Source organism: Malus sylvestris, chromosome 8 (genome assembly GCF_916048215.2).
Source record: "Malus sylvestris chromosome 8, drMalSylv7.2, whole genome shotgun sequence".
NCBI lineage: Eukaryota > Viridiplantae > Streptophyta > Magnoliopsida > Rosales > Rosaceae > Malus > Malus sylvestris.
In genome coordinates this window covers 982,765-1,000,389 of record NC_062267.1, presented here as the reverse complement: position 1 = coordinate 1,000,389, position 17,625 = coordinate 982,765, and the positions used below count along the sequence as shown (strand labels likewise).

General features: G+C 38.1%; 5 protein-coding genes across 5 annotated transcripts; 1 reads left to right on the top strand and 4 right to left on the bottom strand.

Annotated features, from left to right (window-relative positions):
* Positions 1-933: 933 nt before the first annotated feature.
* LOC126630979 (gibberellin-regulated protein 11-like) lies at positions 934-1,398 on the bottom strand. Its single transcript, XM_050301138.1, has 3 exons — positions 1,305-1,398; positions 1,179-1,224; positions 934-1,087 (listed from the first exon to the last, which is right to left on the bottom strand). Exons 1-3 carry the CDS (start codon positions 1,380-1,382, stop codon positions 945-947), a joined length of 267 nt encoding a protein of 88 aa, XP_050157095.1. The 5' UTR covers positions 1,383-1,398; the 3' UTR covers positions 934-944.
* A 1,403-nt stretch (positions 1,399-2,801) lies between these two features.
* On the bottom strand, positions 2,802-3,615 carry LOC126631042 (gibberellin-regulated protein 1-like). Its single transcript, XM_050301197.1, has 3 exons — positions 3,412-3,615; positions 3,228-3,270; positions 2,802-3,139 (listed from the first exon to the last, which is right to left on the bottom strand). Exons 1-3 carry the CDS (start codon positions 3,499-3,501, stop codon positions 2,958-2,960), a joined length of 315 nt encoding a protein of 104 aa, XP_050157154.1. The 5' UTR covers positions 3,502-3,615; the 3' UTR covers positions 2,802-2,957.
* Positions 3,616-7,164: 3,549 nt separating this feature from the next.
* Positions 7,165-9,384, bottom strand: LOC126633384 (uncharacterized). The gene is made up of 4 exons (XM_050303968.1): positions 9,203-9,384; positions 8,935-9,102; positions 8,431-8,679; positions 7,165-7,667 (listed from the first exon to the last, which is right to left on the bottom strand). The coding sequence occupies exons 1-4, from the start codon at positions 9,380-9,382 to the stop codon at positions 7,380-7,382; spliced, it is 885 nt and encodes a 294-aa protein (XP_050159925.1). The 5' UTR covers positions 9,383-9,384; the 3' UTR covers positions 7,165-7,379.
* Positions 9,385-10,450: 1,066 nt separating this feature from the next.
* LOC126632902 (probable alkaline/neutral invertase B) lies at positions 10,451-13,253 on the bottom strand. Its single transcript, XM_050303434.1, has 4 exons — positions 12,927-13,253; positions 12,007-12,438; positions 10,990-11,548; positions 10,451-10,852 (listed from the first exon to the last, which is right to left on the bottom strand). Exons 1-4 carry the CDS (start codon positions 13,251-13,253, stop codon positions 10,557-10,559), a joined length of 1,614 nt encoding a protein of 537 aa, XP_050159391.1. The 3' UTR covers positions 10,451-10,556.
* A 1,985-nt stretch (positions 13,254-15,238) lies between these two features.
* Positions 15,239-17,419, top strand: LOC126633577 (uncharacterized). The gene is made up of 4 exons (XM_050304242.1): positions 15,239-15,601; positions 15,720-15,831; positions 16,390-16,886; positions 17,004-17,419. The coding sequence occupies exons 1-4, from the start codon at positions 15,398-15,400 to the stop codon at positions 17,124-17,126; spliced, it is 936 nt and encodes a 311-aa protein (XP_050160199.1). The 5' UTR covers positions 15,239-15,397; the 3' UTR covers positions 17,127-17,419.
* Positions 17,420-17,625: the final 206 nt, after the last annotated feature.

The window sequence follows — 17,625 nt, the reverse complement described above, 5'->3', positions numbered from 1 at the left end:
ATTTGATTTTTTTATTTAAAAAAATGAAACACAAATAGTACCTGAAAAAAAAATTGACTATACGATGTATAATAAGACCTCGTTTGGGAGTTCGGACTGTACTAACTATTTCAGTTGGATAGGATAATTTGTCATCGGATAGCATTAACTATTTAGTCAAGCGTATTGACTATTTAATCGGGCGTTTGGTGCAATCCCGGATTAAAAACTCAATTCATTTTGAAGAACATTTATGGCATTGAGTTTCACAATTTAAAACTAGCAAGAGAGATGGAAAAAGAGCCAGCTTGATTTTGTTTTCAGCGACCCGACTAATTAATACCAACGATTTGGAGTGTATAAGTTATCCGGCGTACGTCATATTAAATAGACCGGACCGCATAAATAATCCGGTGCTAATTTAATACGAAATGACACCAAACACCGAATAGTATTAAATAGTATTATCCGGTGTATTATCCGGCATACCAAACACTCTCTAAATGATTAAGATATGAGAATCCTACGACCAGGAGAGAATCCTACGACCAGGAGATAATCCTCTTCCAGACTAAATAACCCCACGCCAAATGTGGAACGGTGTCAGTGTGATCATACGAGACATTTGCATGTTTGTTGGGACCATATAACGCGTACCACAAAGTTGGATAAAAATGTGAACTGGCGCTGGTCCATTGGGCCTCCAAATCCCTACATACATCTGATCCAAGAGGTTCCAACTGATTAGGCTTATGGACCTAACAATATTCGTCATGCGCTAGAATTTTATGATTTAATTGTCAGTAATTCAAATTCAAATCAGTAAATAAAATCAAAATCGTATTTGTTTCTTATTTATGTCGCCAGATTGACATATGACGTATTGTCCAGTTGACGAATAAAGAGAAACTTGATACATTAACCTCTAAGGGCATTTGTGTTCTCCTTCACGAGTGGTCATGTCTCTATAACAAATGGCATACGTCATAGTTGTTGAAAGTGTCAGGCGGAACGCAATTGCATCTACTGCAACACGTCCCGCATGCCCTATGACACAGATTAGGCCTCGACGATTTTGAACACCTCACAGCACAAGCTCCATCACAGGCTGTAAATATTGCCATGTTTAGTTATATAAGCATATAATTAAGTGGTTTGATTAGTGTAAAGTATATAGCAGTTAATTAATTAACTAATACCTATTTTTGGATGAGGAGGAAGGTTTGCAGCGAAGGTTGTGGGCACCTGAAATGCGTCACCCTGAGTTAGTCAAAAGCTTTGAACATAATACTACAAAAACAGGATTAAGTAGTGTAATAATGTACAGTTTCACTGGAATCAGCGGCGAGGTGAAGAACGAGAAGAGAAACAAGAACGTGAGCGATCGGAACCTTCAACATCATTTTGGCCCTGGAGTATTTGAAAATATTCAGTCTCTCGGAGGATATGCAGAGTTAGAGAACTGAGAATATGTGTGGTTTGAAAGTGAAAAACTGGTGTGATATTTATAGAGACGTTCATGAGGGTTATGGGATATGAGGTCATTGAATTCAGTGACACCGCGATGACAAAGTTTTTTTAAAACATAACCGATAGCAAAAATTCAATAACACACACGAATACATGCATGAACACAATTACAAGAATTGTCGTATGAGGACGGAACCATGCAAGGCCTACGGGTTACAAAATCACGTTATATGAGTTACAAAATATGGTTTAAATAAAAAGAAAACTAATGAAAATGACTTGAAAACTTTGAGTTTTAATGATAAGGACAAAATAAAGGGTAAAATGAATAGTACCAGGATTGACTTTTTAGTGTAAAAATGTGGTTTTTCGTTAAAGTGAACAGTACCGGGTGCTTTTCGTTAAAGTTCCCTTAAATAAATAGTTTCCCTAGCATTACAGTAATAAAAAACATGAAAAATTCAATGGTGATATTAAATGAGTTTAATGCAATAAATTGTCCAAGTATGCATGCATGCATGAGAATTGAGTGAGGTACAAGTATACGTATAAATGTAAGTGTATGGAAGGAGACAGTTTTAAGAGTTGTTAAACTGCTTAATTAACTTAATCCAGGTCATAATTTTGGTCACATCCTAATTGAGTAACAAATTAAGCACTGTGTCTGTATGACTAAGAATTACTTGCATCTGCCTCACAATCCAGACGTTTCTGTCGTCAGGGTTTCGGCACTTACAAATTCGAGTTTCAGCTTGTTAATTATGCAAAATGGGCGGGATTGGGCTCTGGGTCACTGAAAATAAGGCCCATGATATAATTTAGGCTTTTCAGTTTTGAGTAAAGTGGGCACGTCAATTTCAACTTCAACTGCATTGACTTGTGAGAGACCATATGGTCCAAAATTTTCCTTATGGACAGCTCAGTCCTCGTGATCGAATCCGGATCCTCGCCTGATTCTTTTCATAAGAATCTCGAGAATTTGTCAATTTTTTCGTTTATTATACATCGTGCGATCATAAATTTTTTTAAATTTTATTTTTTAAATTAAACACAAAAATACTTGACAAAAACTAATCGCACAATGTATGATGAACGGACACGATTCACAGATCTTCAAAAGATAGTCATTCCACTCTTACAAAAGTCATCGAATGTATGTTGTACTTGTATAAGGTCGGATGGTGCTCAAATTGAACAAGGCTTGTCCATTGTAAAAAGTGCATGATCATCGTGAGCTATGGCCCCAAAAATAAATTCCTTATGGATACCTTTTCATGACGTTTTACTAACAACATCGAAATGGAAGAGTCATATTTGAACAAGAAGAAAAAGAATAACATACTTACAAGCAATTTATGTAGCTTTAATAACACAAAGTGACATTTTTATTTATTTCGAAACATATTATTTATTCACCTGAAGGCATGAACACCTTCAATTCCCACATATACAGCACCTGCATGCCCTACACGAGCACGTTTGTTTGAGTTTCAAGATAGAGGATTGTTTTAAGGACACTTGCGTCTGCCGCCGTGGGTGGTGAGGGTGGCGTAACACGGGCAGGTCTCAAGATTGCCGGCGGTACCTGGAGGAACACAGCTGCAACGCTGGCAACAAGTCCCGCATGCCCTCTTGCAGAGATGAGGCCTCGATGATAAACGACATCGAGCACTGCATGCTCCGCCACAGTCTACATATATATATTTACGTTCAATCAAACACTGCAGTACTATACAAGTCCAGATGAAAAATCTAAAAATAAACATTTACTTAATTACCTATTTTCTTGAGGAGAGAAGTCTGTTCTGGATTGTTGTTTACCTGAAAATTCAAAGCATATATAAAAACATGCATATATCACCTTAAAGCTAGCTTATAAAACACGAAAAACAAAAGATGAAGCTAGCAGATAATTAACTACGTAGCTAATTATAATTAAGCGAAAACTTAATAAATAATTACCTTCTCATCAGCTTCGACAAGTGTGAGAACAAGAAGGGAAAAGAGTAGTGAAACAATCACAACCCTTGATGAGGTCGAGATGGCCGACATGGCTTGCTGATTAACGAGATTTAATTATTTCCTTACTTATATTCGTCTCAAACCTAATTGAAACTAAGCTTAACGTGTAGTGGTATTACCCTGTGGTTTTCATTTGCATGGCTTCCCTATTTATAGGGCAGGAGTTTGCCAGCTGGGTGGGTACGTGTGGCATATGCTAATTGGCGGAGAATAATAAAGAAGCCAAAATATTAAGGAAAAAAAAGGCAAAAGCATGAAAAGAAAATATAAGGCATCAGTCCTGTAAAAGCTTTTGGAATCCTGTGCCTGGACGATGAGTAAAGCTATCATCTTTGCGTTTTGTATTGCTTTCGTGAGGATGAACTTTCCAACTGGCCTTAGGTTGTAGTAGCTCATTCATTGTAATCATGCACGTCGAAAATTAATGATGAGTTTTTTGTTTGAAGGAAGTTGGGTTCTACTATAAAGAGTCAGGAGCAGATATACATTAGGATCAAGATGGTCATAAGACCACTAAAATCTGAAAAATATACATGTGAACGTCTTCTGAGAATGTTTATAATGTTTGGTACATGTTTTTTTTGTGCTCACTAAGTGTTCGATATACTGACTGCTAGACATATCTCCACAGATTATGTCGCCAACACTCGATAAATTTTCTTGATATTACTTATTAGATTGCTTCAGCATATGTCGATATCTGTTGACATATGCACAACATAGTTTGGCTGATGACAACAAACCCACTAAGTTTTTAAAGAAATGTCTTGGTGAATAAACTGATTTTTTTTTTTTTTTTGCAGACTTCGCATTCTGTTTCTTTTTGAAAAACTTGGACTTTTTAACACTAGAATCGTCCAAAGTTTAAATCCTAGATCCGTCACAATAGAGAGTAAGCTAATTACGTTTAAGCCCATGAAAGTCTCCCATTTTTTCGATGTGAAATTCATACTCTCAATGTTTTCATTTTTTCCTTATTCTTTGTCGCGTAGCAAAATGGCGAATTAGATAGATAAAGGCACACACCACGCACACAGTCTAGAAGACTCTAGGTCGTACCCAGTGCACAAGACTCCCGCTTTACGCAGGGTCTGGGAGAGGTGGACTATTTACAGAAAATTAAGGTGGACTTATCGGACTTCCCTATGCATATAAAGCAAGCTAGTGAATCTAGCTTAGCTGTTAATTATGGAACCTTGCTATTAAGTATGCTTAAGTTGCAAGACATGGGCAATCAATCAATTTTTCATTTTTTATTCATTTCAATACAAATATCTAAGAAAGATCATCTCAAGATCTCTTCCACCAAGACCACCGGATCAAGTGATTCGGACCTTTGAAATTTCATCCAACTGCAAAAAATTATTATAGCTTTTAAGGAATCAAAACATGTGGGCTGTTGAATGAAATTTCAAGGTCCGGATCACTTGATCAGTGATCTTGGTGGAAGAGATCCGAAGCCAAATCTCTTGACATAACCGAATATACATTAGAATAGAATTCACTTGATTTAACTCAGAAATAAAGATAAATTAGAATAGCGTTCGAAACTCTGAAATATAACTTTAAAAAGGTGAATTTTAAAGTTATATTCCAGGCCTGCACAAAAAAGAAAACACAAAAATCTTGGGTTGATAGATACATGTACTGCTTTAAAATCAGGTGGCTGAGATAAATAGTTGAGAATTAAGGTAATTGAATATAAAAAAATCCATATATAGAATTGGGTTGATATTTATGGAAATGTATCATTTCCGAATCCCTTCTTGTTAATCCATTAAGTTTGGAAATTCAGATTATTGAAATTTGATCAAACGGCTAAAGTTATTATAACTTTTAAAAATGAATCCCTTTTTATAGTCGTTTAATTATATTTTAATTGTCCGAATTTTAGAACTTGGATTAAGAAGAAGGGATCTGGTAGGATCCCTTTCCATAAATATCAAGCCATTCTATATATGGATTTTTATTTATTTAGGCCGTGTATGGTCCTTTCTTGTTTTTTGCTGGCTGGCCAGAAAAGTGACAGGTCTTTTTAAATGTGATAGGATGGATAATGGACTCTTCTGCCCAACTTATATATATATGAAGTGGAGTCGACTACCAAACCAAAAGGCACTAATGAAGTGGTTAGTAGTGGATTATTAGTTGGCTTTGGACCCAATCATTTTCCATCCAAACATCTAATCAAGTAATTAGTATTTGCCAAGCAAACAAATATTTAACCTTATATAAGAGTGATGCATCTACAAAGCTCGAAATTATGTGTTGTCTTGCTTATGTACAAATTAGCTTTGATGATCGTTGTTGTTCGACTATCGCTATCTCTTTAATCTCGTCATATAAATTAATAAGAGAAATAAGAAAAAGAAAATATACTCTTAATTACACGATAAAATATTTGGATGAAGTACATGTGCCCGATTGGCCACACCTGCACTTAGAAAGGGGGACTTGTGCTTTATCTCAAATACACAACAAGTGACGGATGCATATTGGGACATAGATGTCCCGGAATCACTCCGATTTTGAAAAATATACAAGTGAAGGTTTTCTCATGACCCTCTAAATGTTTGATACCGGTCCTTTTTGTGTGCACCAAGTGTTAGAGTAAATGTCTCTCACATGTTGTGTCAACAACACTCTTCAAATTATTTTAATAGCACTCATCAGATTGCTTTGTCATATGTCATTATCTATTAATATGTGCGCAACTTGGTTAAGCTGTTGACAATAAACTCACCAAGCGTTCGACGAAATATCTCAGTAAATAAACTGAAATTTTATTACGCATTTTGCGTTTTGTTTTTATCTAAAAAACTTAAACCTTTAATAATAATACTCACAAAATTCAAATTCTGGATCCGTCACCTTCCGTAGCCGGAGGCTGGAGGACTGACTAAGAAGATCTGCTCATTTTACAATCTCGCCAAATGACAATTTGACTGGCAACATTGATTAGCTAGCTACAATTGTCGTGTTCCTCCTGTAGTTTTCAATTGCATGAGCAGCCTGTGGTTTCGTGATATTTCATGACCTAAAAAATGGAACTGGAAAGCAGATTTTTACTCGCTAAATTTGGCATTATTGGCAACTGGCAGCAACGACGAAAGCACTTTTTCCTTTTGGTCGTGACTATCAAAGCACTTTTTTATACCGCCAAAATCTTGGGCCTTCTGGTACAAGGCAGAAAGGAAAAACAACTGGTGGTTCATAATTCTTGGGCCTTCTCAAATTTTCAGCTTTCTAGGCTTTCGCTTGTTTCCCTTCGTTTTGCAATCCAACCAGCCCATCGGCTTTGCTGATTGCTGATTGCTCATTCCTGTGAAAATTTTCATCACATTCTTTCATCTATCTGATCTCATTCAGTCGGAAGCCCATCGAAAACTTACAGACAACTTTGTTCGTCGACTCCCACATCGAAAACTTACAGACAACTTTGTTCTGAATTTCTCTGGATTCCAATGCCTCTGTTGTCTGTACGGAAAGGAGAATTCATCCTCCACCAGGCTGGCAACCAGGTGCTGATCTTCGTACTTCGGGGAGTACGTATTTTGTTAAGGAATACGCTCGAGTGACTCGTAGTTTATTTACCCCGTGATTTGGAAAAGGCCGGGATGATCTCGTTGTAGATATGCTCCTTGAAACGTTTGATTGATTGGAAGTGAATTGAATTTGGCTAAGTAATAGCAGTTATTGAAGCAACTCCAGCATTTTCATGGTCTCTGCATTGACAACGTATGTTTCGAGTATACGGATTTACATCAGACAAGTATGAGTATACACACCGAGTAGCGGAAGAAAGTTAAAACATACATATACACACAACACGTACGGCTAGGTATAAATGTCACTGTACAACAATTACGAAGACATTATACATGTACAAAGATTTTAGGGATTCACTTTCAAGTCTTCTTCCCCTCTCTGCGTGCTCCTTGGCATGACCAAGATGTACTTGAGGGATCGGCAACACAGATCTGAACGCGTAATACCTCATGAACGGCGCCTCGATATAGCACCGCGAGAACCTCCTCTTGTTTGGCCAATCCAAAATCCAACAGAGTGAAGCACCGGGAACATAACTCATCCCGCATGCGGTAGCCATGTGACCATCTCCCAAGCGTCCACCATTTTACACAAACTTGCCGCTCCGATATCTTGCTACTCTGGAGCGCCTTCAGGACACATTCAGCCTGCAAATTATGTTATTAAACTACTATAAGCATCTAAAATCAATAGCAGGTTTTTCCAGAATGTATAATATGGCTGAGAGAAATCAAGAACCGCGTACATTTTTCAGAACGAGATGTATCGTCTTATGACATGGAAAAGCACAGAAGTAATTCGGTTTAGGGTTCAATGCAAATTCATCGAAAAATAAACGAGTTGGAAACGTAGATTCCTACGGAAAATTATTCAGTGGAGAGGGTAAGAGAAATCAAGAACTGCATACATTTTCAGAACAAAATGTATCGTCTTATAACATGGAAAAGCACAGAAAAATCGCTGAAAGGAAACGAGCACGACAATGGCAGAATGAATTGTATCATCTTAGAAGTATCATATCCCTTTCCTCACAGTCTCAACTGTCACATCCCGGCCCGGGACGGATTACTTCCCGGGCTCGGTCTACCACATAGCACGATATTATCCGTTTTGAGCCGGACCACGCCCTCACAGTTTTGTTTATGGGAACTCACGAGCAACTTCCCAATGAGTCACCCATCTTGGGAGTGCTCTGTCCCCCTTCTCGTTTAACTTCGGAGTTCCTACAGAACCGAAGCCAGTGAGCTCCCAAAAGGTTAGGTAGGGATGATAATATACATTTAAGGATCACTCCCTTGGCGATGTACGGTCGCTAGTGGCCTTAATGCGAATTCATCGAAAAATAAACGAGTTGGAAACGTAGATTCCGACGGAAAATTAATCAGCGGAGAGGGTGATAGAAGTGTATACCGGTACTCTCAGCCAATTCAGGCAGTAGTGCAAACCAAGTAGGTTAACAAGCACGGTAAGCTTTGGTTTGAAAAGAAACATTTCCACATCCTGATATCCAAATTGCAGTTGGTTCAAATTTCGCATCGCCTTCTGATACTCTCCAACCTCAAGGGATTCAGACGACGAGCATTTCTCCACGAATTGAACCACCGCGGCAGCAATCGCGGCCTTCTCGTTGTGCAGCTCGATGTAAAAGCTCCTCCACCCCTGCAGAAATCATGAATTTCCAGAAGAGTATAACAAACACCATTGACTTACAACATATGCTTTAGGTTTCTTTTATCTAAAGAATCGAACTTTCAAGTGTTTTTCTCTAAAACGTAATGAGATCGAGGGCTTCTGCGTGAAAATCGTACTTCCTTCTCCGAAAAAATCATGGATAATCATTAGGGATTGATCACACCACAAGCTCAAATTTTCAATTGATCAAATAATTTGATTGATTGACGATTGGGAAATTACCATGGACGTGGGCTTTTCGATTGCAGTGGAAGAAGAAGAAGACGACCCATGATCGGAAAATTCCAGAAGAGGCCATCGCCGTCGTACCAGACACTCCCATACGCAATCCGACTTACAGAGCTCCCTCCAAAACCGAGAACAGCTGCCCAACGCGCACAAATCCCACACCTTCGTTTCCAAAAATTCAAATGAAAAACAAAAAACACACACAAAATTAATATCTACAACCATCGGAAGAAAACGAAACGATCGAGGAGCTTCGGCTCACCGGTAACAAGGAAGCAATTTGGAGAGCAATATCGTCCGGAACGTGGAGGGGAAGAAGAGAGCCCATCGTGCTTTGCGTGCGACTCTGAAACGTGAAGGAGGAGGAAGTATTTGACTTGAAAATTTGTTGGGGACTTTCTTCTTCTGCACCTTCCGCTTTCCACCTCATTGGAGTTTCCATCACGCAAACGACACGTACGCCAAGCGCTTCCGGAACAAAACGACACCACCGATTTTTCACTCGTTCCCGCCAGCCGTAAAACGACATCAGAGGAGATAAAACGGAGGGAAAAGTTCATTTCGTTTTACGGTTAATTGGGTGCTTATTTTAAAGGTAATGGGGTGATGCAGATGAGAAAAACCAGGAAGAAGGTAATTCACCATTAGATTAATTTAGTTTAACTAATTTAAAACGTCTTGAAATTTAAACTAATTTAACAACAATTAATCAATGTGAGAAAGTAAAAATGCACTCAACAATGAGTGACTACGGTTTACCTTTTTCTTTGCCTAAACATTATGGTTTTACTTGGAACTTGTAAATTTGCTTACAAATGGAAAGATGTAAAATAGTGGGAAAGGAAAAAAATCGTTATGATTTGAATGGACGACAACTTATTGTAACAACACATGTTACAAAAGAAATTAATATATGTCAAACGAAAACATTATTTGTTCTTCTCCCTTACGATTCATCACTCGAGACTACACTTTTATTTATTAATTAATCTTTAGATTGAACAAATTAAATATAAAAAATCAATTAAACACAAGGAGAGACTGCACAAGAAAAAACGAAAATATGAAAATCACTACCACCATTATTATGTTTAACCATAATTCTCACCAAACCAAAGTGATCAACCCAGCCTTGTTACCTTTTAACCCTTAGTATAGACACACAAATCACCTAACGACTCGCTATTAGAACTATAGCTTAATAGTATTCATTTTTACCTAATACACATTTGCCATTTAATGCATAAAATAAATTTTAAAAATAAAATAAAACTAATTAAAAGGGTTTGAAAACTTTGAGTTTTAACGATAAGGACAAAATAAAGGGTAAAGTGAATAGTATCATGATTGATTTTTAACATAAAAATGTAATTTTTTGTTAAAATAAAAAATACCGGGAGTTTTTCGTTAAAATTCCAAAAAAAGAAAACCATGCGAAATGGCATGCAACCCACAAAGTCAAGACCCGTTTCCAGTTTTGCTTGTGGCAGTAGACTTCCACGCCACAACACCAACACAAGTTGGTCTTCGATTATTGCCAAAAGTGTTTGCTTACAATATTGTAACACACATTTGCATAAATACAGCAAGAAAATTGAAAAGAAAAAAAAAGACATTTAAGAGGTCCATGAAGCAGATCTTTTTATTAGGGGTTTCATTTGCTCGTCCTCCTCCAATGCTACCATGCCCAAATGAGACGGGTCTTCCAGCATCATCTTCGCCACCAAGTACCCGGCAATCGACCATGTCTGGTACTTCCGTGCCTGCTTTCCCATGTACTTCCCTAGCTTCCCGTCATAGTACTCCGGCCAGCCGTCTTTCGACAACCGGCTCTCCGCCAGCTCGATCGCACGTCGCGCTATTTGGGGCCTCCCCGTCTTTATGCATGCCGCCGTCAACAGCCACAGCAGCACTGCGCCAATCACAAAAATAAAAATATTTTACGTAACATATTTTCCCTCAAATTTCATTTGCCATTTAACAAAGCGCTTATGAGTAAGTACTTTGTACAAAAGCAGTTTCAAATAAGTGAATAGGCGATAAGTTCACCTGGCCAAGAGCCTCCATTGTGGTAACTCCACCTAGTATTCTTTGGATCACTGCCAGTAACAATCCTCCACTCATGACTTTCTATTGCTGGATAGCAAATCTTCAACGGCACTTCTCCGACCAACTCATCCCACCGCGAGTCAATGAGATCCATGATCGCCGATGCCTGCTCCGGCGTCGCCAAAGACGATAAAATCGCCATGCAATTGCCCAAACAGAACCACCGGAAATCCATTCTGGCCGGGCTCACATTCCCAATGAAGTAACCGCCGCGGCTCGGCATGAAATCGAACACCCAATTGGGCAGCGAATCCGGCATGACGTTGAACTTGTTCACTGCCGTATGAGAGTACTCCTCCGTCTTGTAGCGGTAGATGTCGTTGAGCTGCTTCAGGTCCAGCCAGAAGTAGCTGCGCATGTGGTAGCTCAGGGCGTGGAGGCGGTCCGTTATGCGGTTTACGAATTCTTTGCCGCAGTTGTCTTGCTTGAGCAGAACCAGAGCGCATCGTAATGCCATGAAGAACAGTGCTTGAATTTCGATTGGATATCCGTAAACACCCTGCAATACACATCATATCGTATTTTGATTAAACAAAATTTCTCTACGCCAGAAGTCGATATTAGATGCTAATGAAACATGTCGGGATAAATTTTGTTACACATATAATCGATAATGAAATATATACAATCTATTATTTAATAAAAATAAAAATGAACTTCTTACTTAAAGAAGAAAACCATGACATGACTAATCAATCATATCATATGGCAAGTGGTTAATCTCTGATCGTTACGTTATCGATATCAGATCAATATGTTGTCAATATTAATTTTAATCAGTTTAACGATTAAGATGTAATTTATAATTATTTTAGCCGATTTTTCTTGATCGCTACTATCGACTGAGTGTCCATGATAAAGAATGGAAGTACGGTTTAGATTATAACTAAAGCAAAACATGACTATTTAGTAATTGGCGTACTGAAGGCGTCTGATAAAATGGGCAAGTAAACTAACCATTCTGCGATCAATCATACAACATCCATCAGCACAGAGCAGGGTAGGGAAGGTATCGAATCCTTCTGAGAGGCAGAGATCGAGGATGAGGCGAATGCCGTTTTGGCAATCGGGCATTTCGGAGACCGAAGAGTCCCCGGTCGACTTTGTGTAAGCTCGAAGCAATATGATCCACCAGAATCCAGAATCAACCGGAGCCACTCTTCCGATTGCGGTCTCGCCAAAATCCGCAGTTATGGTTTCGTAGTTTCGTATGGGGTCATGGTGCACTTTGAAGCTAGCCGGCATGACCCCTTCTCCTAGCTTGAATTGGTCCACAAATTTCTTCAGTGATTGCAGGCGAAGTGTTTTCAAAAGAAAGTTCTTCACTATCTCATATTCTCCATTCATCAAAAATGCCAATGCACTTGGCACAAAATCTCTAACAAACACCTATACAAATAGATTACTAAGGAAAGCATGAAATAAATTTGTAACATTAATTCGAGAGAAGTATACACAAAAGGAACTGGTTATGAAATATAGTTTATATAAGAGCTCGTTTGTATGTGCTTTTAAAATGACTAAAAACGCTTTTGGTGAAAATGTTTTTGGAACCAATCCTTAGTAAAAATGCAAGTAAATCCTGGAAAAGCACTTAAAGTGCTTCCCAGAAGAAGCACATAACTGGTGCTTCTTACAGAAAGCACTTAAAGTACTTTTCTTAATAAAAATACAAGTAAATCCTAAAAAAGCACTTAAAGTGCTTCCCAGAAGAAGCATATAACTGGTGCTTCTTTCAGAAAGCACTTAAAGTACTTTTGAAACCTAAAAATATTTTTTCTAAAAATGCTTTCATACATTTTAAAAGTACATTTAAACGAGCTCTAAAGCTTCAGTCCGTAGTGTCCCTCCAGTTCTATTTTTAATTAAAAGTTTACCTGATCATAGTTAAGTTCTTCGACCGAATGGTCGACGGCGGCAAGGGTTCCAACAGGCTGGCCACGGAAGTGAACTACAGAGCGGCGCAAGGTTTCCCAGGCATCGGAAACCATGGGATTGGTGTCAAAGCTTGGTCTAGGACTCCCCAAAAAAGACAACTCGCTGAACGACCTTTCATCGAATGATCTCTTCTTCTCCACGCTTACCGGTCTAGGCCTGTCCAGCAACCTCAGAAAATCGTAGTCTTCTCCGATTTCGAAAACAGGCGACTCGTGAGTTCTCGCATTCCCATTTTGTGAAGCATGATCCCCATTAACTGGATACATCTCGTCCGATTCTCGATCCTTGAATATCGATCGAAAACAGCGATTTCGGTATCAAATCTAAGGTTCAAGAATCTGCATAGGTTGACCGCATGAGTTCATCACAAAAAAATATATATAATGTAGATTTAGCACGTAAAGTTGATGGATATTGAAAGCAACTAATTCCTTTACTTTTTTCTTGTATAAGTCGTCGAGTAAAAATTTTGCTTACCAAAAACGTAGTAGAAAAGCTAACGAAGGGAAGAAGATGGCTGCTCGCCCTGCTGATGATGCGAGCAATGTGGCAACTTATATGGTGGAGCCAATTGGGGAGGATGAAAAAGTTGGCAGCGGGGAAGCAAACGGTCTCATAGTTTTTGATCGAATCGACGACATTCATAATCTTCAACGATACTTCAAAGATAAGTACAAGACGCAAGAAAATGGCGTTGTAGTTAAATGTGGACGGAAGTTGGCAATCTAGGTAAATCCGTCGGCATCTTGGGATGTTCCCCTCGTTTTTGTCTTTATTATTTTTGTGTAGCCCGAATAGTTTATGGTTGTCATATTTCCAAAGTCCAGAGGCTGCCGGACCAAATCAACATTTATAGAGAGTTTTAACAAAATATTCCCGATAGATTTTAACATTTTCTTCCCTTTGTTTTAATTTTTATTTCCATGATCCAGAGATCAAGGTTTAAGCAACATTTTTTTTTTCTTTTGGGAACAAGTTACAAAATTGAAGATCTCTGTGAATTGTTTGTTTAAAAGAGATTTTTAAGACTAACAAGGTGGGATCTAGGAGCATGTGGTTGATATTCTAGCAGATAGGATGTTGGATTTTCATCAATGAGTCTCAGGTTCGAAACTCTTTATTTCTTAAATTATTGTAATAGTTTTGAATTCTCCCCATCTGGTTAATAATAATAAAATGTAAAGAAAAAAGTGGGATATAGGAGGTAGGAAGCATGTCAGTTGACAGTTGTCCACGAGGAATTGCCAAAAATAACATATTTAGCTTATGGAAATAGGTATGCAAAATATGAGTTTTATTCTCATTTTTTTGTATATGGTACATTTACTAACATATAATAAAGTCGTCACTTAGTACTATGGCCTAATGATATTCCTCTTCACTTGTAAGTGAGAGGTTTTAAGTTCGATTCTCGTAAAAGACGAATTTGAACCATATTATTGTTAGATGCGGCTTAGCCTACTCCATCACCTTTTAGTGTTGATAATATCGTTTACTCAAAAAGAAAATATAATAAAGCCGTTTATAATAATAAACAAAATATTGATAACAACCCTTAGGCTTAATGAGTTAGAGAACTTGTCCAAAGTCATTCGTCCACGAAAATTGTAAGCAAATCATACACAAAGAAAATTAATTTTTAGATAACTTCCAAGATTTTAATTGATAAGTTTCGAATAATCAAGAGCAAGTTCCACGACGTATATTTCATGACAAATTTCCAATGTAAGATCTGGCGTCAAGTTTAATAATTTTCCAAATAGTTTTATTTATTCCAACTACAAAAAAGTATTTCTAAATTAAAAGTCCGCATCCTTACGATTACGGTTGTTTGGTCTTGTTTGTAGGTGGTTAGATAATTTGCACATTTTAACCATTTACGATGGTGCGGAAATTTGGTTTCAACAATTGATATTTTCATTGAATGCTAAATTCATGTTCTCACCTTAATCGATTGATGTCTGTTGACAACAAAGACAGTTCAGTCAATACCGACAATCAAGAGTTACTGAAGATTTATAGTAGTGCTCACCACTCAACAACTATAAATCTAGGATACTCCGAGAGATACTCGATATCCATTTCAAAAAAATCATTTTGCACTCCTCATCAGGAAAAAAAAATCAATTTCTAACTGACTCATTACTTGATTAACGGCCCGATTTCTGCCCAGCCCAGCCCAGCCCAATCCAACTCACCCCCTCATCTCATTTGATAGACCGCTTCGCTTTCAAAACACGATACCCTTTTTTATATTTCCCGACCGTTGAGATTGAAAGCTCCCTCCTTGACAACTCGCAACTCTTAACACTCTGTAGTGCTCTCTCCAACGGTCTTCTTCTTCTCCTCCAAAACTTCGCTCTCCAAAGATCCGATCTTTTTCTTCTTCTTCTGCAATTTCTCTTCCCAAATGGGCACCAAAGAGCTTCCGGACTCCGCCTCTCAGCGCCGGAACTGGCAGAACATCTTCAACGCGCTGGTACAGATGCTGCGGTCTCAGCAATCGAACCTCGAGACGATGGCCGGCGACAGAAAAGTCTTCAAAGATCACGTCAGAGTGCAAGAAGAGAAGTGGATCTCCGCGTTTCATCTCTTGGGAGATCAAATCCGCCTGGTATTTTCCCCAATTTTTCAATTTCGTAAAATTAGGGTTTCGTGTATTGACATACGAATTTTATTTTGGGGGTTTGGAATTGAAAATTTCTGTGGGTTTCTTGTGAATTTGTGTGTAGATGAAGGTGGACTTGGAATTGAAAGAAATGGAAGGCTCCGTTGAGGCGGCTAAGTTAGGGTGGGCTCTTAGTATGAAGCAACAAGAGGCTTATATCGCGAAACTCAAGTTAGGTGAGTATTTTTTTTTTCATATATGCAAAAAATATTGTTACTTTATAAGCATGATTTTCTGTAGATTGTGTTTGATTTCGTTAGAATTCTGTTTTCGAAACACCAGAAAACTTGGGTTTAGAATGTTTATAGCGTTCCATGTCGATTTGAGTAGCAATTTGAGTTAATCTGGCTTTTTTCCTGTCAATGTATTAGGTTTGTTTTGAGTAGCAATTTGAGTTAATCTGTCTTTTTTCCTGTCAATGTATTTGGGTTGGGCCAATCCAAACTCGCCCATGTCCAACCCGACCTTAAACCTGAACAAGTGGTTTTTTTTTAGTTATAACCCGCCCGAATCCAACCCAATTTCAACATGTTCATTGAGTAGCAATTTGAGTTAATCATATGTCCGATACAAATGATGGTAGCAATTTGCCTTAATTTCGATGATATTTCCGTCAAAATATCCCATGTTAGCAAATTAGCAAGGGTCTCTTTTAGATGATGGGGTACTTGTTGTATGTGGGTGGGAATTCGGGCTGTTTTGTGATATTATTTTTGATATTTTTGTACTTACAGAATACTCAGACAGTGAGTTAGAAGGTTTCAAAGCATGTTTTGACCTACACTCCAACAAAAATACCACCTTAAAGCAGCAATGTGATAAGCTTGCTTCCGAAAAGAGCTTTGCGTGGCATCAGTACGACCTTATGGAAAATGATTACAAAACTAAACTGAATAGCAAGAATTCTGAACTCGAGCAGGCGAATGCAAAGATACAAACTCTTCTTGCCAGTATGGAGCAGTTACAGTCCTCGAGTAATGGAAAGGATGACAAGATTGGAATATTAATAAGTAAAGTTGCAAAGATGGAGGCTGATTCAAACAAGTTCAAGGAGGAAATTTCGAAACTTTCGAAGGAGTTGGAAACATTAAGAAATTCCACAAGTACTTCGTCTACTCCTGTTTTGAACCGGTGTACAACAAGAACTAGAGGCAAGAGTAGTGTTAATGTAACTGTGAAGAAAGATTCGTCGGCTGCACAACGTCCTCATCCTTCAAAGGACACCAAAAAGGTACTTCCGATTTTAATGAGTTCGAATCAGATGTGTTCTTATTTATTTCTCTCTGCTATTTTGTAGCACCAAATGCTAAAACTACAATATTTGATCTTCTGTTTTCTGGTTGATCAGGGGAGCGGCAGTACAAAGAGAAACGCAGATGATGTTATAACCATTACCGAGACTCCAAAGTTGTTCTCATCCAGATTTAAAGTACCCAAGTTGAAGAATGCATCATCACCCGGTGTAAGATAATCCAACTGCGTTTTCCTAACGGCGATTGTCACACTGTATTTCATGTGGAGTTGTTCAGTTTTAGCTTGTCTTGTGTTCTCCTAGAGTTCATTGCTTTTGTGTAAATTATGTGTCAATTCTAACAAGTAGTAAGATATATGATTGGATCTGTCAAGCATCTTAACAGTTTTAGCTTTTGGCCTGTAAAATGATCCTAGGCATCTATGTGGTGTTATCTTACACATATATCCTGTAAATTTTGACAATTTTTTTTTTCTTTTTTATCAGCGGGAATTTGATTCTTAGTAGACTTATCTATTTTTTCCTTTATAGCATTTTTATTCTCAAGGCCTATTTGTAATTGCCTCTAAAAGCACTTCTACTACGTTACGCAGAAAAAACTAAAAGCTGCTTTTGGATCGTAAAAGCCCTTTCTAAAGAAGGGGCTGCTGCACCACTTCCAGTTTCTCCAAATGCAAAAGAAATTAAGAGTTGCATTTTGGCCATAAAGCGCTTGCTT